Below are 21,885 nucleotides of genomic sequence, written 5' to 3'. Positions count from 1 at the left end.
GTTTGTATTGTATTGTATTGTATTGTATTTTCATAGTATGTTTTACAATTATGACAATGGATAAATATTAAATTAATAAAAAAACAACAACACTATACGATCGATTAAAATTGAAATGAAAATTTATTAACTTTTTATTTGTTTGTCACACCTGAATCAGTGGAGGTGCTACGTTACAATTATAAGTAACTGTTGTATTTCTCTGACTTCGACTCAAAATGTTATCTAGCGAATGACTGTATGATGCTCAGTCTATGTTTTTTTTCAAAATGCAATACCAACGTGATGAGCATTGACAACGATGTTTTAGTAAACTGATTACTGTTTCTAGATTATCAGTAGAAAACATTATCATTATCTACAGCTTCTGGATCTGAATAACGTTTTTCCCGCAAGTCTGAGTCGGACTCCACAATCATAACAAATTTAGACACCAGAATTGGGTAGGTACTGAACAGATCCGATAAATTTTGAAATGCTAGAAATAGAATGCTCCATTTAATCTATTTCAGACATTATACTGAGCAAAACTATTTGTGATTTTTGTTGCATATAAGCTTGAAAAGAAAAAAAAAACAAAAAAAAAAACACCACATCCGCAAGATTTCTTGAAAAAAAAAAAAGGAACTTTTTGTCTGAATAAAACATTAGCTGACTTTGCGTTTTTAAGTCAGAATGTAAAAGCATGGCATGTAGTGGCACATGTGGCAATTGTGCCAGATTTCAGGACAAATATATTTTTAACAATTTCTGCATATAGATATATATTCTCTAGTAATGTTTGGCTAATCATATTCTGTTGTATATGATACACAAAATCACTACTCATATATATTCAGGGATATAAGATGTGGATTAATATGCTACAATACTCTAGTAGTTTATCACTTCTAACATCAAATCCATGTATATAGAAACATTTTCAGCTTGTCAAAATCATTTGACATGTACTGTACATTCAAAATTACACGAAAAATACAGATAACGGGTTTGGATCGCATGCTGTCAGTGAGATTTTGACTGCTTGTCAAGTTCATGTTTGTTGTAACCGTTTTCATCGGATCACATGTTGTCAGTGACATTTTGATTGTTTGTCAAATTCATGTTTGTTTGTACACGTTCTCATTGGATCACATGTTGTCAGTGAAACTTTGATTGTTTGTCAAGTTCATGTTTGTTTGTAACCATTCACATTGGACCGCATGTTGTCAGTGAAACTTTGTTTGTCAAGTTCATGTTTGTTTGTAACCGTTCTCATTTATCTTAAATAACATTGTTACGATAACTTATCAATAAATTATAAGAACTAATTTAAACAGGCGTGTTTGTGAATGAATAGTTACATCCTTTATACTGACCTCTTCTAAGAAACTTTGCTTCAGATATAGAGGTTCGTTGATCCGTTTAATTAGCATATATTTTTATACCCCTTGAAGGTGGATGTATCACATTAGCTCTGTCTGTCCGTCCTCTTGAGTGCGTTCGCGCAAACTTTCGTTCGGGCTGTAACTCTGCCATCCATAAAGTGATTTTGAAATAACTTTGCATAAATATTAGCAATAATAAGACAACATGTCATGCGCAAACCCAGAACCCTAGCTTGAAGGCGAAAGTCACACTTAGAGGTCAAAAGTTAACAGGGTCTGTTTCGTGTCTGGTTCATAACTCTGCCCTCCATGAAGGGATTTTGAAATAAATTAAATATTTAACATAATGAGACAGTGTGTCATACGCAAGACCCAAACCCCTAGCTCGAAGGTCGAAATTACACTTAGAGGTAAGATGTTAACAGGGTATGTTTCTTAGTATATGGTCAATAACTCTGCCCTCCATGAAGGGATTTTGAAATAACTTGGCTTCAATGTTCACCATAATGAGACAATGTGTCATGCGGAAGACCCTGAACCCTAGCTCTAATGTCTTGGTCAAGGTTAACAGGGTTTGTTTCGTATCCGGTTCATAACTCTGCCATTCATAATTAATTTTGAAATAACTTAATATAAATGAACCCCTTAATTAGATGACGTGTCATGCGCAAGATTCAGACACTTAGCTCTAAGGACAAGGTCACACTCAAGAGGTTAAAGGTTAACATGGTATGTGTCTTGTCTTGTCAGTCACGCTGCAAATGATGAAGGGATGTTAAAATTACTAGGGATAAATGTTCCCTAGATTGAGATGACAAGTCATGCGCAAGACCCAGACCCTTTTCTCCAAGGTCAAGATCACACGTAGAGGTCAAAGATTAACATGGTCTCTTTCTTGTCTAGTCCATCACTCCACCACTTATTAAGAGATTTGAAAATAATTTGACACAAATGTTAACCATATTGAGAAGGTCTGTTGCGCTTTTAACTGTGTCTCTCAGGTCCGATCACTGTCACAAAATGTGTAATTATTTTTCGTGTCTGTCCATATCTTTTTGGCACATTGAGGGATTTTGCCGTACGTCTGCGCAAATATTTATCTAATCCCAGTGTGTCATGTCAATGACCCAGGTTCTCTCGGGTCAAAACCAGTGTCATTATCTAAATTATTTTTCCTTTCTGCTTCATATCTCTTTTAACCATGGAATTATTTTGAAATGATTTTTTAAATGTTTGCCTAAGCCCAACGGTGTGTAGTGCCTGTGATCTTGGTCTGTCAGGTCAAGTTCACAATTTGATGTCTGCATTTTGTTGTGTCCGGTCTACATGTGTATCTTTTTAATACATGGAGAACTTTCAAGTGCCATACTTAAATTTTATACCTAAACTATTCTGGCATATTTTGCTTAACTGTAGCATTCTTCGGCACTCTTCTGGGGGCAGTTGTCACTAATAGTGAGAACTCTTTAATGAATTTCTGATTATGTAATCAGGCATTTGTGTATGTCCTCAAGTTTATCTACATGTTTCAGTGCAATGTACTATATGAAAGGAAAACGCAATCTGTGAACAGAACAACATTGAAACTTACGTTCTTTTTGTCGAATATATTCATCTCTTTCTGCTTGGTTTGTATCTAAAATGAAAAAAAAGCCGACGTGTAACATTAGCATGCAAACAAAAGTAGGAAAAAAGGATATATATTAAGCAGATCTATAAATCTCTTTTATCACTTCAGGCAATCGGACATAGTTTTTAGTTAACCTCGACCATAACATAGATTTTTTTTCTCCGCTGCTTTCTCTGTCGAAAAACGGCGTTAAACACAAAACCAACATACAAAATCCTCAGGAACAAGAGATCACAGAGTGATCTTGGCGCCCACCAATGTGCCATTTTTGAGTGTTCCAAATTTCAAGACTTAATGACTAGCTCAATGTCAAATTTCATTTCCGTACACCTCACTGTGCATGTGGTCCAAATTCGAAAGTTATAGCTTGAGAAATGTGACAGTAGGTCACTAGAACAATTTCAAGGACAAAGTTCTTTGTACACAAAACTATGCATGTGCATCAAGTTTGAAGGCTGTAGTTTGAGAAATTTGAAAGTAGGTCACTAGGTCAATCTTAAGGTCAAAGTTCATTTCGGTACACAAAACTATGCATGTGGTCCAAATTTAAAGGCTGTAGCTTGAGAAATATGAAAGTTGGTCACTAGGTCAATGTCAAGGTCAAAGTTTGTTTCGTGATGATTCCTATGCATGTGGGCTAAATTTGAAGCCTGTAGTTACAGAAATGTGAAAGTAGGTCACTAGGTCAATCTTAAGGTCAAAGTTCATTTCGGTACAAGAAACTATGCAAGTTGTCCAAATTTGAAGGCTGTAGCTCGAGAAATGTGAAAGTAGGTCAAAATTAAGGTCAAATTTTATTTCGGAACACAGAACTATGCATGTGGTCCAAATTTGAAGCCTGTACCTTCAAAAATGTGAAAATCGGTCACTAGGTAAACGTCAAGGTTTATTTCGGTACACAAAACTATGCATGTGGTCCAAATTTGAAGGCTGTAGCTTGAGAAATGTGAAAGTAGGTCACTAGGTCAAAATCAAGGTCAAATCTTATTTCAGTGCACAAAACTATGCATGTGGTCCAAATTTGAGGGCTGTAGCTACAGAAATGTGAAAGTGGGTCACTAGGTCAAAATCAACGTCAACTCATGTCAAGGTTCATCTTGCCACTCATAACCATACATGTGGTCCAAATCTGAATGTTGTAGGTTATTGACAAGATTTTATAAGCTTTTCCCTATACAAGTCTATATGAAACATGTGACCCCGAGGGCGGGGCCATATTTGACCCTAGGGGGATAATTTGAACAAACTTGGTAGAGAACCACTAGATGATGCTACATTACAAATGCCAAAGCCCTAGTCTTTGTGGTTTTGACCAGAAGGTTTTCAAAGTTTTTCCCTATATAAGTCTATGTAAACCATGTGACCCCCGGGGCGAGGCCATATTTGACCCTAGGGGGTTAATTTGAACAATTTTAGTAGAAGACCACTAGATGATGTCACATACAAAATATCAAAGCCCTAGGCCTTGTGGTTTTGAACAAGAGGTTTTTCAAAGTTTTTCCCTATATAAGTCTATATAAATCATATGACCCCAGGGGCGGGGCCATATTAGACCCAAGGGAAATAATTTGAATCATCTTGGTAGAGGATCACTAGATGATGTTTTATACCAAATATCAAAGCCCTAGGCTCTGTGGTTTTTGGGCAAGAAGATTTTCAAAGTTTTTCCCTATAAAATCTATGTAAATTATAGAAATAAACAAAAGGGGCCCTAACTCATTCAAAAATTGTTGAAACCAGACTGGTTTTCAGGGGGACACAACTAGGGAAACCCAAACATCATTCTGACAAAGTTTGGTCAAAATCCCCCTGGTAGTTTCTGAGAAGATGCGATAACGAGAAATTGTAAACGGAAGGACGGACGGACGGACGGACGGACATTCTAACGAAACGGTATTTATGTGACACCCCCATTGGTCTCTCTATTGTTCTAACAGTCACATAAAAAGAAAAAGGTCACATAAACAGAACGGAATGAATGACATCAAAGAGAAAGTACCGTTATGCAGTCACTTAACCATCATTTCGCGGGCACGGACGGACGGAATGACGGACGAAAGGACGACGGACCACGGACGCAGAGTGATTTGAATAGCCCACCATCTGATGATGGTGGGCTAAAAATACAGAGAACCAATCAAAAACGCTCTATTTTTATAAAACGGCTATTTTCTGCTTTCAGAAAATACCACATGTTGCTCTCCTAGCAGAGTATTTGGGGTAACAAATCATTTGGTGCTATTTTAGATAACTCTTCAATGACCGTAACAGATGGGCCCGACATCTGTTATCAATTATCTGATCTTAGGAAGTCTGTTTATCGTATGTTCATTTAGCGTTTATTATCAACATGCAGGCGGGATTTACGCCGTTATTGTATTGTTTTGATTTATGCTACCCTTGAAAAAAAAATTTTTAAAAAGCCGAAAGCGCTCGGGTTTATAATTAAACTTTGACACTGTTTGAACATATATTTTCTCATACTCTATATTTTTATATTTATGTTCTTGTATCCTTCCGGGATCCAGTATGTTTGAAAGGCATTTCGTTGATTTTTTTTCTTTAATATCTCACTTATATATTGTAGTGCTGTAAAATGCGAAGAATGTGCGAGGCAAGAATCGAAATAAATAATAAATATGTTACAGTAAACTTGCGTTTAATAAAATATGGGTAGTTGTTCTGATGCAAATATTGAATTACTCATGCTACGCACTCGTAACTTATTTATTAAGTATTCAAACATCTGCACATGTTTAATTATTTGATAAAATATAGCTTTATTTATTACGTCTTAAGCGCAAAAGAAACATGCGTGACATGTTAAAACCAAGCATTTAATTTCGTCCTTGTGCCTTTATCAATTTCTAAGTGATGAGAGTGTTCAGCTTAAGAAAAAAAAACTGAAATGATTTTCATCAATGTTATTGAATATGTTAGTTAGGGTAAATGCACTCTAACAACATTTAAACATGGTTTATACAGAACATCTGAGACAAAATTCAAGTTCTTTTCAATGACATTTTACATTTTTTTTCAAGCTAGACCTTATCAGAATGACATATATTATGCGATGATCTGAAGGGGGGAGGGCGGGGAGGGGGTCCGGACCTTAACAGAAACAGAAGAATTTACCTTTCATAAAACTTTTATTAGTTTACGGATTTTCCCAAATTCGACAGGTGAAGTTTACACCTCATAAAAATAAAGGGTATATTGTTTATAATACTGCATTGGAAAAGTTGTTTTAAATGCTCCTAAATTACCACAGAATGCAGGAAATGAAGCGATATGCCCTCGTCGTCTAATTTTCTGTTTCAGCCTATACAATAAAAACCTAATTGAAAACCCTGTTTATGTAAACGGCTAACATTCACGTAAAACACGTCAGATTATTCAGTGTATAAAGAAACATGTTTGTTATATTAAGGGGCCGGTCGTACTCCCTGTGGGAAAATTGACTGGATACGCGCATGTATGTTGTGTTCATCAAGTAATGCAAAAGTAAAACAACATTCAAAATGGTTTCAGCAAATACTCCTCACTTGTCAGGCAAAATACATGTCTGTAGGCTGCTACATAAAACATAAAGTAACAACACAAAAAAACAATAAACAATGGTTTCATAACTTTTTTTGCTGATGCCACTTCTCCTGTGTCTTTTTAAGCGCACTCTCTCCCGATTTATGATATTTTAAAAATTTTGTCACAAGCCATACAAATACAGTTTGTTCTGTCAGCTTTAAACGGCTTCAGCCGCTGTATATATTCTTCATTTGTTTTTACTCTATCATTTGTAAATTTGACTTAAATTTGCATATTGTCATCGATTATCTCAATCACCGTGTCACGGTTAAAAATGGAAGCTGAAATATAAAACGGGTGGTATAGTCGGTAGGCCTAAAGTGCGAAAATGAAGTTACTTTCCCGAAAATAGCATTTCTTTACGAAGATAATCCATAATCTTTTTTTGATAGTAATTTACTTTTTAAATATATCTTTTTTACTTTCTAAAGTCTTGAACAGAACAAGCCTTCATGCAAAAAAAGAAGTGATTGTTTTTCTTATAATAACGAAATAATTTATTTGTTGATTTTAATTACGAAAATAACCGTGATAAATGCGAATATAAGCAGCAACTTTTATACCTGTTTTTTTTTCTTAAAAACATTTTAAATTATCTTCAAGACTAAAAAGAACAGGCCTCTATACGAAAAAAAAAATGTCTTAAATATCGAAATTTACGCTATTTATAAACTAATAACTCTGATTTTCAATACGAAAATAGCCTTAATATATGCACGTATGTCATACTTTTATTCCATTCTTTAAAGGTTTTTTAATCATCTTAAAGACTACTTTAGTACACGGCTATAAACCAAAACAAATGAATGATATTTCGACTATTCGCCGATTTCGATGAATTTTATTACGAAAATAACTTTAATGAAAGCGATTTTTGGGGGAATTTGACGATATGTATCTCATTTTGACTGGTTTCAACCAAGTACAGATATTTATTATGCCACTCATAGAATGATACCATCACCATCTTCATTATATCAGTAATAGAAAAACAATCTGACAAACGTGATATGTGGGGGCGGGGGGTATGGGAGGAGGTAATTTTAGTAAAATACTTAGAAAAATAATATATTTCATATAAAATCAATTTCCGTTTCTTTGAAATAATATTGTTTCTCTCCATATTTCCATTTAATTACTATTACAAACAACTTATTACTTTGGATTGGATTAACACACCTTGATTAATTGTTTGTTGATATACAGCACGTGTTTATTTAACTGCAATACGCATTGCAATTAACAATTAATTAAGCAATGGACGAGTCACTGGTTCTTTTGACTTATTGATTGGGTCAGAAAGGCTGCGATAGGAAATTATTTTTAAGGTATTAGATATTTATAAGTAAAGTCATTTTTAAGAAATTATAAAATTGGGCACTGACATAAAACAATGGAATTGGAACCTTTAATAAACTTTTATATAACAAATGGGGTTGAAGTTAGAGACAATGCGTTATTTGAGTATTCTGTCAGTCGAAAAGTAAACGTGACTTGATGAAAACAATTTACATGATGATATTCAAACGACTCTACCTGGATATTTCTATTTGGACATTTTCAGAGGTGACACATTGATTACTAACTTACTTTTGTACCTGATACCTGATAGTTTTTGCATTATACAATAACATAGATACAACCAAAAGACTTCGGTGACATATGGTAGGCCAGTATGGCGAGCTATATAAATAAAGAAACTTCTATTTTGAATTTTGAGTTGTTTCTGCTTAATATGTTGAATCTGTGATATCATCCCAAAAAATCTCGAGGGCAGATACACCAGTAAACTCTAGTCCAAAGCACCATCATTCAGATACTTCACTGGATTCTACGGTAAAGAAACCTAGGGTACTGCTAAAGCAAATCAATACATTATATTCTGAACCTGATAATCCTGGCTCGTCCAGCAGTGTAGTGGTGTCTTCAACAGATATCCATTCTGTAGAACATTTGATATCTAAGTTACACTCTGGCATGTATATGTTATTTAACTCTCTTAATGAGAAGGGGGTGAAAAAGCTTGAAAGTAAGCTCAATCAGGAAATTGCTAACAAAATCGCACAGTTCTAGATAAACGTTTCAGCAAAGAAAAGAACAATATCAGTGAAGATGTAGATAGTCGTGTTGTTGACATGGAAGAGAATATCCGCAAAGAAATCAAATCGAACATCAACATGGTGAATGCAAAATTGCTTGTCTCGGAAGACACCACCAGCAGTCGGACTAAGGATGTGAGATTGATATTGTCATTAGAAATTTGCCTGAATCCGCGAATGAAAATACAGCGCATAAAGTTAATAAAATGTTCAAAAATTATTTAAAAGTGCATTTTGTTGCATGTGATAGACTTAGTGCAGAACACAAAATGTCAAACCCAGACGTTAAATCGGGTATAGTGATTGTCAAGATGAAAAGCTTTGAAGATAAGAGAAAAGTGATAACGAAAAAGTCTACATTGAAATCAAACCCACAATTTAAAATTGTGTTTATTGATAATGACAAACCACAGACTGACCGTATTCAGGATGGCAATTTCAAGGCTATTCTTAATGCTAAGGGTTGCTGAGACCTAGTGATGAAAGGCGGTCGTGTTGGTAGGAGTTTGGAGGGATTCGTGTTCAGAGCCTGGATCTATTCGTGATAAAAATGACAGGGTCTGTGATTCCTCACACGATAATAACTATCACCAAGGTAGTTATGACAGACGTCATAACAGTTATAGAGACGATCACTCTCGTGTTGGTCGTAATAGACATGAAGCGCGAGAAAGTAGGAACGATCGAAACAGCCCAACTAACAGATCTCGGAGAGACAACCGAAACCGCTACAATAATTATAGACAGGCGGGAAATGATAGACAGAACAGTTCTAAATTCCTTTTAACTCCATGCCGGGTTTCAGAATGTACGTGGATGGAACTTTGGTTAATGTTCAGACAATCATATTTAAGAACTAGTTGTGTTTTAGATAATAGTTTTTGACGTTTTAAGTGTAGACGAACCACATCTTGTCAATAGTGATATTCTATTTATAGAGGGTTTTAATTGGTTTGGTTTAAATAGAGTTAGATTACATGTCAATGCCAGAAATGGTTTTGAAGGAGAGGGGTTCTTTAAGTTAGCTAAACAGTCTATTTGTTATATTTTTATATTTCTGTAGCAAACGATGATTTCGAAGGTATTCTTCGGCTTAAGATGTCGCATAAAAGGGAAAATGTTAACATTTATCCCTGTGCATGTTATCTTCCACCACAGAATTCTTCTTTGAATTTTGACGTCCCTGGTTTTTGTGATGAATTACTAACAATGTATATACTTGTATATCGGGTGTGAATTTTAAAATCTTTGCTTAAAACAGGATGGAAGTTGTAGCCGCAATTTGTTCGTCATAGTATATTTCTCGATTCAAATTATTTCAATTGATAATAATTTTTACACAGGAAAGCTGACAACCTGGTCGCAAAATATGTAATAAGCCATTTGAGGCTTTATGCAGAAAAGCTGTTAACCTGGTTGCGGAACACGGAATAAGTCATTTAATGTTTTATGCGGGAAAGCTGACAACATGGTCGCAAAAACGGAATGAACCATTCAAGTTTTAATGCCTGAAAGCTGACAACCTGGTCGCAGAACATGGAAGAATTAATTAAAGTTTTTATGTGGGAAAGCTGACAACCTGGGAACAAAACACGGGATGAGACATATAAGTTTTTATGCGGGAAAGCCGACATCCTGGTCGCAGAAAACGGAATAAGCCATTTAAGTTTATATATGCGGAAAACATGACAACTTGGTCGCAGAACAGGAAATGAGCCATTTAAGTTTTTATGTAGGAAAGCTGACAACTTGGCCTCAGAACACGAAAAAAGCCATTTAAGTTTCGCTGCAGGAAACCTGATAACCCGGTGGCAAGGCACGGAATAAGCCACTAAGGCTTTATTCAGGAAAGCTGATTACCTGGTCGCAAAACACTGAATAAACTTTAAAGATTTTTTTTTATGCGGGGAAACTGACATCCTGGCAACAGAACACGGAACGAGACATTTAAGTTTCAATGCAGGAAAGCTGACAACCTGGCCGCAGAACACTGAATAAGCAATTAAAGATTTTATGCGGGAAAGCTGACAACTTGGCCTCAGAACACGAAAAAAGCCATTTAAGTTTCGCTGCAGGAAACCTGATAACCCGGTGGCAAGGCACGGAATAAGCCACTAAGGCTTTATTCAGGAAAGCTGATTACCTGGTCGCAAAACACTGAATAAACTTTAAAGATTTTTTTTTATGCGGGGAAACTGACATCCTGGCAACAGAACACGGAACGAGACATTTAAGTTTTAATGCAGGAAAGCTGACAACATGTCGCAGAACACGGAATGAACCATTTAAGTTTTTATGCGGAAAACATGACAACTCTGTCGCAGAACACGAAATAAGCAATGTAAGACTTTATGCGGGAAAGTTGATACCCTGGTCGCATAACAGAGAAGTCATCTAAGTTTGTTTGTTTGTTTGTTTGTTTTAGGTTTAACGCCGTTTTTAACAGTATTTCAGTCATGTAACGGCGGGCAGTTAACCTAACCAGTGTTCCTGGATTCTGTACCAGTACAAACCTGTTCTCCGCAAGTAACTGCCAACTTCCCCACATGAATTATCAGAGGTGGAGGACTAATGATTTCAGACACAATGTCGTTTATCAAATAGTCACGGAGAACATACGCCCTGCCCGAGGATCGAACTCGCGACCCAGCGGTCCGTAGACCAACGCTCTTACCTACTGAGCTAAGCGGGCGGGCTTCATCTAAGTTTGTATGCGGGAAAGTTTAAAATCTGGTCGCAGAACACGGAATAAGCCATTTGAGGTTTTATGCGGGAAAGCTGAGAACCATATCGCAGATCAAAGAATAAGACGTTTAAAGTTTTTATGCAGCAAAGCTGAAAACCTGGTCGCAGAATACGGAATAACCCATTTAAGTTTTTATGCGGGAAAGCTGACGACCTGGTCGAAAAACACTATATAAGTCTTTTAAGTTTAAATGCGGAAAAGCCGACAACCTGGCAGCAGAACATAGAATAAGTCACTAATTGGTTTATGCAGGAAAGCTGACAACCTGGTTGCAGAACACGGAATAAGAAATTTTAATTTTAATGCGAGAAACCTGACAACCTGGTCGCGGAAAGTTACTTACTTGCAAAATACGGAATAAGCCATTTAAGTTTTTCGGCGGGAAAGATGATAGCCTGGTCGCAGAACACGGAATAAGTCATTTAAGTTTTATGCGGGAAAGCTGTAAACCTGGTCGCAAAACACGGAACAAGCAATTTAAGATTTAGCTGAAAACCAGGCCCCAATTTCACGAAAAACTTAAGTAATTGCTTAGCTAAGTCTGTGATTTCAAATGCTTCTATCTGCCCTTTATGCGTCTTCAATTTTGATTGTTTTATCTATATCAGACCCATACATTTCATCTATATCAGACACATACATGACTATATAATAGATCAATGCACAACAATTCTAAATTTTGCAGAAAATGAAGTATAAAAATAAGAAATTTACTAAAGCAAATACTTAAGTTCGTTATATTATGCTTAAATAGAAAAATCACATTTGAAATAAGTATTGCAGACAAATACTGCTAACCATAGTTCAATTTAGCTAAATATTCTTTGGTATAGAAAAAAATCAACATATAATAACAATAACTTAAGCAATAGCATGAAGGACTTCGGACACTATCATATGCTTCTAGCCTACATTTTGAAGGCAAAATTCCCAATAAGTATTTAAACAATATCCAAATCGTTTCGAGTCAATGATAAACCAATGTGTTAGTTAACTTATTACAGCAGAAACTGGTTTGTACCTGTTCCTATCAAGATGTTTTTCTTATTTTATCTAGACCAGGGTATATTTACTTGGAAAAAAATGTTTAATTTCTGTAAAAATATAGTGTCATCACTTTACGGAAGTTTTAAATATATGAATTCCAGTCGAATAAAGTGACAAAATCATTTTATTTCAGGAAAAAGTAACATTTTAAGATTAAAATCCTGTAAATAAATAAAAAATAGAACGATATTTTTGCAAACAACCTGTACTTGATTTATCTATACACTGTTCGTAATGTAAACTTATTGCTGCATTACTACATGTGTAAATAGGTATACATGTATAAGTGACCGGTCAGTTTTATTACAGTGGTTTAGGTAGTTATTTAAGTACATGTCTGTATAGTTCTTTTATAAGTGATGGCAGATAGTTGTGTGCTGCATAACATTAATACTAAGAAAAGGCAATCATCGTATCAAGGCGGTAGGGTTGGTTCTTGTTTGGGATAAGTACCAGTGGCACAGACAACATTTGAGCCGCGCCATGAGAAAACCAACAGCTGGCATATATAAATACTGCTAGGCAAGAAAAAAACTAAAAGGTCCAGCCGAGTTTCAGGCGGATTTTTATGCAGCGACCTGGATACATTTTTATTACATGTTTAAGCCAAATGAGCCGTGCCATGAGAAAACCAGCATAGTCCAATTACGCCCAGCATGGATCCAGACCAGCCTACGCATCTGCGCAGACTAGTCAGAATCCATGCTATTCGCTAATGGTAGGTTTTGAAAGCGAACAGCATAGATCCTGACCAGACTGCGCAGTTACGCATGCTATTCTGGAACTATGCTGGTTGCAAAGCCACTACGATGGTTTTCTCATGGCACGGCTCATTTGGCTTAAACATGTAATAAAAATGTATCCAGGTCGCTTTATAAAAATCCACCTGAAATTCGGCTGGATCGTTTAGTTCGTTTTCGCGTCTAGCCATATTTATATATGCCATCTGCATGGAAAGCGACTTGACACATTACTTTTGTTGCATCACACTGAATGTGAAACCGTCACTAATATGACCTGCCATGAAGCTACGTACTTTCTTGACCTATGCATCACAGGCATATCAATCAGAAATGAAAAATATGTAAGAAATACAAAAAAATAAAAAATGGAAAACAAACTACAACCTCATCGCTAGTGGCGTGCGCGTCGTGAGTGGGGTGGGGGTGGGGGGCATGCAGAAGATTACCAGGTGTGTTGCAAGTATGCTAAAGCACATATCTGTCAATCTACTGCAACAAACAACCAGGATAAGCCAATAAAAATTTAATCCGACGAATAATAATAAATTTGCAGTATTTGCTTCTTTCACTATTTTACATGTATAAAATGCATATGTGTATCCTTTCAAACATTTGTAAAGTATTTGAGTTACAAACAGATGTAAAAAATATGTGACTATCAATTTATTAAAATGAATATCAAAAATATTGGTTACTTTACATTTGGGAACATCCTGTAGTTATATTTTTTGGTTTAAAAGTACTGTTCCACACCTTGCATCAACACAATAGTCACAGAAAATGTGTATAATTAATATCTACATATGCTGGCCAAATATGGTTTTGATGCACGGGTGGGAACAATGTTGTATAAAGAAAAACACTTTTTATATCTATATAACAGGGTATGTAATTCTATTTAGAACAAAAATCTCTGTTCTATTAAACAAATATTGAAAATTTGGCATTAATAAATAATCGCAAATATGTATTTTGATGACATATGTAATTAAATACTTATTTCTTAGTAGTTTATTTTTTTACTCTTGGAGTAGGCAAATTCATATGGAAAGTGTCCGAAGTCCTTTGCAATAACATACTTAACTAGGTAATTACTTATGTTTTTTCGTGAAATTGGGGCCTGGTCGCAGATCACGGAATAAGCCATTTAAGTTTTTATGCGACAAATCTGACAGCCTGGAGGCAGGACACGGAGTAAGCCATTTACGCTTTTATGCGGCAAAACCGAGAATCTTGTCGCAGAAAACGGAATAAGCAATTCAAATTGCTATGCGGAAAAGCTGACAACCTGCCAGCAGAGCACAGAAAAAACCACTTGTTAATATGCGGGGAATACTGACAACCATGTCGCATATCAAGGAATAAGCTATTTAGGTTTCCATGCCGGAAAGCTGACAACCTGGTCGCAGGACATGGAATAAACTTATTAAGTGTCTATGCGGGAAAGCTGCCAGCCTTGACGCAGTACACGGAATAAGCCATTTCAGTTTTTATGCGGGAAAGCTGAAAACTTGGTAGCAGAACACGGAATAGGCCATTTAATCTGTTATTCAAGAAAGGTTATAACCTGGTCGCAGAACACGGAATAAGCCATTTAATTTTTTACGCAGGAAAGCTGAGGATCTGTTTGCAGAACACGGAATATTTATTTTATTTATTTATTTTGTTGGGTTTAACGTCGCACCGGCACAATTTTAGGTCATATGGCGACTTTCCAGCTTTAATGAGCGGGCACCTGGGTAGAACCACCGACCTTCCGTAAGCCACGTGAAGAATTCTACGCCTCAAATGAGGTTTCGAACCCACATCGATAAGGGGCAAATGGTTTGAAGTCAACGACTATAACCACTCGGCCACGGAGGCCCCAGAACACGGAATAAGCCATTTAGTTTAATGCAAAACACGAAATAAGCCATTCAAACTTTCATGGAGGAAAGCCGATAGCATTCAATTTGTTGCAGAACACGGAATAATTCATTACATATTTTATGCGGGAAAGCTTACAACTTGGTCGCAGAAAACACAAAATAAGACTTTTTTATAAAAGAAACCCGAAAGCCTGATCGAATGACACGGAATAAACCATTTAAGTTTCTATGCGGGAAAGCTAACAACCTTGTCGCAGAACACTGAATAGCTTATTTAAGTTTTAATGCGGGAAAGCTGAGAACCTCGTCATAAAACACGGAATAAGCCATTTAAGTCTTTATGCAAGAAAGCTGACAACCTGATCGCAGGACACGGAATAATCCATTAAAGTTTTTTTTTTATATTTCATTGATTGTATTTAGATAAAGCTTTAGATAATTGTTACTGTGATTTTTCGGGTAGAAATTGAAACTAAAAATATAAACTTCAAGTAAGTACTGTCTCTTTGAGCATCTTAGGAGTAACGACTTTAAAAAAAGTCTGGAAAAAATATTTGAACTATCATGTTCTCAACAAGAGATCACAGAGTGATCCAGGCGCCCACCAATGTGCCATTTTTGAGTGTTCCAAATTTCAGGACTTATTGACTAGCTCAATGTCAAATTTCATTTCCGTACACAACACTGTGCATATGGTCCAAATTCGAAAGCTGTAGCTTGAGAAATGTGAAAGTAGGTCACTAGGTCAATGTCAAGGTCAAAGTTTGTTTCGGTACACAATCCTATGAATGTGGTCTAAATTTGAAGCCTGTAGCTACAGAAATGTGAAAGTAGGTCACTAGGTCAATCTTAAAGGTCAAAGTTTATTTCGGTTCACAAAACTATGCAAGTGGTCCAAATTTGAAGGCTGTAGCTTGAGAAATGTAAAAGTAGGTCACTAGTCAAATTCTATTTCGGAATACAAAACTATGCATGTGGTCCAAATTTGAAGCCTGTACCTTCAAAAATGTGAAAGTAGGTCACTAGGGCAATGCAAAGGTCAAAGTTCATTTCGGTACACAAAACTATGCATGTGGTCCAAGTTCGAAGGCTATAGCTTGAGAAATGTAAAAGTAGGTCACTAGGTCAAAATCAAGGTCAAATTTTATATCAGAATACAAAACTATGCATGTGGTCCAAATTTGAAGCCTGTGCCTTAAAAATGTGAAAGTAGGTCACTGGGTCAATGTAAAGGTCAAAGTTCATTTCGGTACACAAAACTATGCAAGTGGTCCAAATTTGAAGGCTGTAGCTTGAGAAATGTAAAAGTAGGTCACTAGGTCAAAACCAATGTCAAATTTTATTTTGGAATACAAAACTATGCATGTGGTCCAAATTTGAAGCTTGTACCTTCCAAAATGTAAAAGGAGGTCACTAAGTCAATGTGAAGGTCAAAGTTTTTTCCGGTACACAAAACTATGCATGTGGTCCAAACTTGAAGGCTGTAGCTTGAGAAATGTGAAAGTAGGTCACTAGGTCAAAATCAATGTCACATTTTATTTTGAAACATGGAACTATGCATATGGTCCAAATTTGACGCCTGTACCTTCAAAAATGTGAAAGTAGGTCAAAATCAAGGTCAAAGTTTTTTCCAGTGCACAAAACTATGCATGTGGTCCAAATTTGAAGGCTGTAGCTACAGAAATGTGAAAGTAGGTCACAAGGTCAAAATCAAGGTCAACTCATGTCAAGGTTCATCTTGTCACTCAAAAATATACATGTGGTCCAAATTTGAAGGCTGTAGCTACAGAAATGTGAAAGTAGGTCACTAGGTCAAAATCAAGGTCAACTCATGTCAAGGTTCATCTCGCCACTCAAAAATATACATGTGGTCCAAATTTGAATGTTGTAGTTACTGACAAGAACATTTTAAAAGCTTTCCCCTATATAAGTCTATATGAACCATGTGACCCCCAGGGCGGGGCCATTTTTGACTATAGGGGGATAATTTGAACAAACTTGGTAGAGAACCACTAATGATGCTACATTACAAGTATCAAAGCCTTAGGCTTAGTGGTTTGGACTAGAGGATTTTCAAAGTTTTTCCTTATATAAGTCTATAATATGACCCCCAGGGCGGGGCCATATTTGACCCTAGGGGTATAATTTGAACAATCTTAGTTGAAGACCACTAGATGAGGTCACATACAAAATATCAAAGCCCTAGGCCCTGTGGTTTTGGACAAGAGGTTATTCAAAGTTTTTCCCTATATAAGTCTATATAAACAATGTGACCCCCAGGGCGGGGCCATATTTGACCCCAGAGAAATAATTTGAATCATCTTGGTAGAGGACCACTAGATGATGCTTCAAATCAAATATCAAAGCCCTAGGCTGTGTGGTTTTGGACAAGAAGATTTTCAAAGTTTTTCCCTATATAAATCTATGTAAAATATACAAAGGGCCATAACTCACTCATAAATTGTTGAACCAGTCTGATTTTCAGAGGGACACAACTAGGGTACTAATACATCATTCTGACAAAGTTTGGTCAAAATCCCCCCAGTAGTTTCTGAGGAGATGCGATAACGAGAAATTGTTAACGGACGGACGGAATGACGGACGGACCACGGACGCAGAGTGATTTTAATAGCCCACCATCAGATGACGGTGGGCTAAAAAGAGATATTTGAGCTGAAAAAAAGTCCTAGTTAAATTATTGGGAAAAAAAAGATGGCAATAACTCAGCTAAAACATTCGTTAGACTCAGGTAATCTGTGCATAGAATCTCATGCAAACCATGCCCTTTTTACCTCTAAGTAGCAAAACCTCATGCATAATTACTGTAATGGTCAGTATTTTCTATAAAAAATTATGTAGATATCAAACTATTTTATCCTCTAGGAAAAGTCTGACAAAAATGGCGAAATTTGTAAATAAACAGGCGTATTTTTTTTAATGTTAAAGAATTTTGCAAGGTAAAATATGTTTTGAAAGCTAAATTGCTGCACAGGAAACAATCTATAGTCGTCAAAGCATGGGAAAAGATCTAGCAATATTGGAAAATCAAATAAATCATTTTCGGTACTGTTAGATCATGACTGTGATACCCTGTATAACAGGTAACATAGCTAGCTACTTTTCCAGTGTAATAATATAACATGGACAGGATTTTATGACTGAAAAATGGTGTTCACCAGACAATTTTGCTTTATAGACAGACTGTTTCCCTTGTGTAAAGAGGGCTTAGGATAAGTCTTTACTCTAGCTTTTAGGGTTTTTAATGGGAAAATATCTACATATGCGTAATTGCTAAACGGCAATTTTGTATTACATAACATCCCGATATTTTTTCTATTTTTGGTAAGAAGACATGGTATGACTGAATGATAAATAATATTATACAGTTTCCCTGTATGGGTAATACTAGAATATGCTTTTTTGTTGTATTAGTATTCATTTAAAAAAGAAACAGCTATTACAGCATTAAATTTTAATTCCAGACATCAAAAGACTTTATAAAAAAAAAACTTAGATTAAATGTTACGCTCAAGGATTGTTCGGAATTCGACAATCTTCTTTACTAAGAGTCTTTAACACGTTTAAACTCACCTATATCTTCAAGAGCTGTTTTGAATTCCTCCATATTTAAAGATGATGACAACGTTATTTTCTTTCCAGAATATTCAGAAAGCGTATCAGCTATATTGTCCAGATAGTGCGCAGCGCCACCCTGTTGAAACATTTTCCAAGTATATACCAAGTCTTCTACAGATGAACATTCTATCCCCAGCTTTAATGACTTCTTATATTCATCACCATGATGACTGTGACAATTTTCAGCATTCTGTTTTTTCTGTTCACACTCTGCTGTAGAATTTGTGTCAATTGAACATTCTTTAATGACTTTATCAATAGATGTCTAATTGTGTACTTTATATTAGATTATATTTTATTTACAGTAAAGATATTACAATGATATTAAATAAACCATAGTCTCCTCGTTTCATCTTTTGTGTTTATTTATACCATCCAAACCTACTTAGCGTACAACGTAGCACGATATATCGCATATTATTATTTTTTTGTTAATGAATTTGAAAATTTCAAGAAAGCTTAGTACTACCATCTCCTCAAATATATATCTGAAATGTTAGATTTAAACGATTGCTCAAAGGGTCGCTTTGGTATGGAAATCAAACATTTTGCGTTTACAAACAAAGTACATTTTGTAATTTAGTCTGACAATAAGACAATCAGAAATTAAAGTCAGTTCTCGAAAATATTAAGAGAAAAAATGGAGATAATATCAAAATTTAAAAACGTTTCAAATAAATTGAAAGCATAAACCTTATACATTATTACTAATATTTTAAGTTACATTTTAATTGAATGATGTTTTGAGTAATTAAATAATGAAATTAAATTTGATACACAGACAAACTTGAATCTGATATCTACTTACCTAAATTATCTAACGCATTTTGCAAGGATGCAGGTAAGATTTTTGAAGTAGCCATTACTGGAATATCAACATTAAAATGTGTCGACAATGTTTCTGCTAAAACACCAAGCCGACGGTGATATTTTTGACTCGTTAGATATTGGAGCAAATCCAAAAGCCCAGAGTATGTAGAGCATTCAAACATAAGAATGATGCACATCGTTTTTGAGCCTTTGAAACTGATTGTTGTGTTTTGGTTGATATCTTCAAGTAATTTCTCTACCCCTTTCTTGATGTTTTCAAATTGTCCTCCAGATTTTTTATATGCTGCATTAAAAACATCATTCAGTGTCCTCTCCATCAGGCGGATCCATTCTTCTGTTGGTCCGCCTAGCGATAACTCCACATCTATACCGATGACTGAAACGAAAGTTTTGATGATCAGTAAGCTGTAATGTGTAATTATACCAGTACAACAGAACAATACAAAATATTTAAAATTACCTTTGATTTTCTTCCTACAGGTCTCTGCATCCAGTCCTTGCAGTCGCTCTGTCAAATTCTTTTCAAGATCTAAAACAGACAAAAAACTATCAGAACAATTCCTATGTTGCTGAATACTGGTCGAAATCATTATGTTTCTTGGAATGTTTCATGTACACTCATTTGACAATGATTTCAACTTCAAATAATTGAAACATTAATCAATAATTGCTGAAGAAGTTATTTAATTACAATTTTGAGTCTGAAGTGCGCGGTGTCATGATGACAAAAATACACGGAAGGTTACCTGGGGTTTTGTTTTCAACACCGATATCAAAGCTGTTAAGTTACCATATGACATTAAACAAAACAAAAAATAAAAAGAGTCTTTACCTATCATCTGTTGACTGATTTTCTTTACATCGTCCGACAGATTCTTCTGTGTGGCATTTAAGGCACCACATATGTCATTTGTAGATTTTTCGATCTTCTCCAAAACTTGTTTAAACAATACATCATTATCCTGTAATTGCTTTAGACACTGTCTAGAGAACATAAAATCTAGAGGCCCAGATGTGTACTTGTCGATATAAAGTCTGCATTCTTCTTGCACATTCTCTTCAAAGCCTGAGGCTACATTTGTTAATGCATCAGTAAGCTGGTCGTTGATATCCTCGTATTCAACTACATTAAGTGTTGCTGAAGGACTGTGAGCTTGAACTTCATTCCGCAACCATTGTAAAACTCGTAAATGTCTTACATCTGCCTTTTCAAGAGATTTATGAAACAGTTTTAATACTACTATTATTAGCATTTGAAGGTCCCATGTGTCCACAATTGTGTTTCCAGTGGGTGGAAATAGTTTTTCTATTTGCTTTTCGTCCAGCTCGTGCTTTAATTCACGTTCATAACATTTGAGCAACTTGTTTAAGTCACCAGAATTTTCTCTATATAGTACTTTTTTTGAAATATAGGAACCACATTCAATAAGCAGCAGTATGGTTCTAATATAATATTCATTTTCTTTTGAAGCCATTTTAAAAGACATTTCTGAAATAAAATCAACACGAAATTACATAAACATTTCTATTGCAAGTATGTTAACATGTATACAAATTTCATTCTTATGATCCCGGGTCTAAAGGGCGTGGACGGTAGCATGAATACCCACTACCGTCACGAACAGGCTCAGTCAAACCGAGCCTTGTCATGTTGAGCGACCTGTGGAGTTTTCACCTATTTGATTTCTTGACTCTTTATCACACTCACAATATGTTTTGTCTAAAAGAATATCAAATCTGGAAAATATACTTCAGATAACGTTTCAAATATTGTTGCAGTAGAATACTATTTATAAACTAGAATCGCAATGCCACTGATGGGCATATGAATGAATTTCGGATTCCAAGCCCCAGATTGCTACAGATATGTAAAGAAAAAAGGCTTTTGCAAGTTTGATGCGTTATAAACTCTAATGCAATCGTAACAGAACCTTAGTTAACCTTACTAGAACCGGAATAAGGCAGTAATAGCTCGTATGTTTTGATCACAGTGATTTTCTTCCGGACTGTTACGTTCTATTAAAATCTGTTACGATTTTTCAAAACTATTACGGATTTATTTATATAACGGATATATTAATTTTGAGCATTTTTAAAACTTCGCACGCTTGCCCCTGGATGCCCAAATTTTGACCGGATATATCGGATGACTTACGAGTGAGTGCTTTCCGGAACTCATCCTTAACCCCATCCTGGGAAGTATGATTCTAGCTATAAATACACATCACAATTCGACCAAACATTTACATTTTATTTATTTTACGACCTTGAGCATCTTTTAAAATGATACAAAATGCACATTTACAAAACAGCCGATTTCGATGAACATAATA

General features: G+C 35.6%; 2 protein-coding genes across 2 annotated transcripts in view; both read right to left on the bottom strand.

Annotated features, from left to right (window-relative positions):
* Positions 1–335: 335 nt before the first annotated feature.
* LOC128554989 (uncharacterized) lies at positions 336–20,298 on the bottom strand. Its single transcript, XM_053536332.1, has 5 exons — positions 20,013–20,298; positions 19,530–19,928; positions 18,677–18,934; positions 2,959–3,003; positions 336–478 (listed from the first exon to the last, which is right to left on the bottom strand). The coding sequence occupies exons 1-5, from the start codon at positions 20,140–20,142 to the stop codon at positions 336–338; spliced, it is 975 nt and encodes a 324-aa protein (XP_053392307.1). The 5' UTR covers positions 20,143–20,298.
* The window catches only part of LOC123540091 (uncharacterized), a 42,795-nt gene continuing 41,178 nt past the window's right edge, over positions 20,269–21,885 (bottom strand). The window contains exon 4 of the mRNA XM_053536331.1: positions 20,269–20,883. Within this exon, the coding sequence (XP_053392306.1) occupies positions 20,269–20,883 (615 nt within the window). The remainder of the gene's footprint in view (positions 20,884–21,885) is intronic.

This window comes from Mercenaria mercenaria, unplaced genomic scaffold (assembly GCF_021730395.1).
Source record: "Mercenaria mercenaria strain notata unplaced genomic scaffold, MADL_Memer_1 contig_921, whole genome shotgun sequence".
NCBI lineage: Eukaryota > Metazoa > Mollusca > Bivalvia > Venerida > Veneridae > Mercenaria > Mercenaria mercenaria.
Note: the sequence above shows the minus strand (reverse complement) of the source record. Positions and strands in the feature narration are given on the sequence as shown.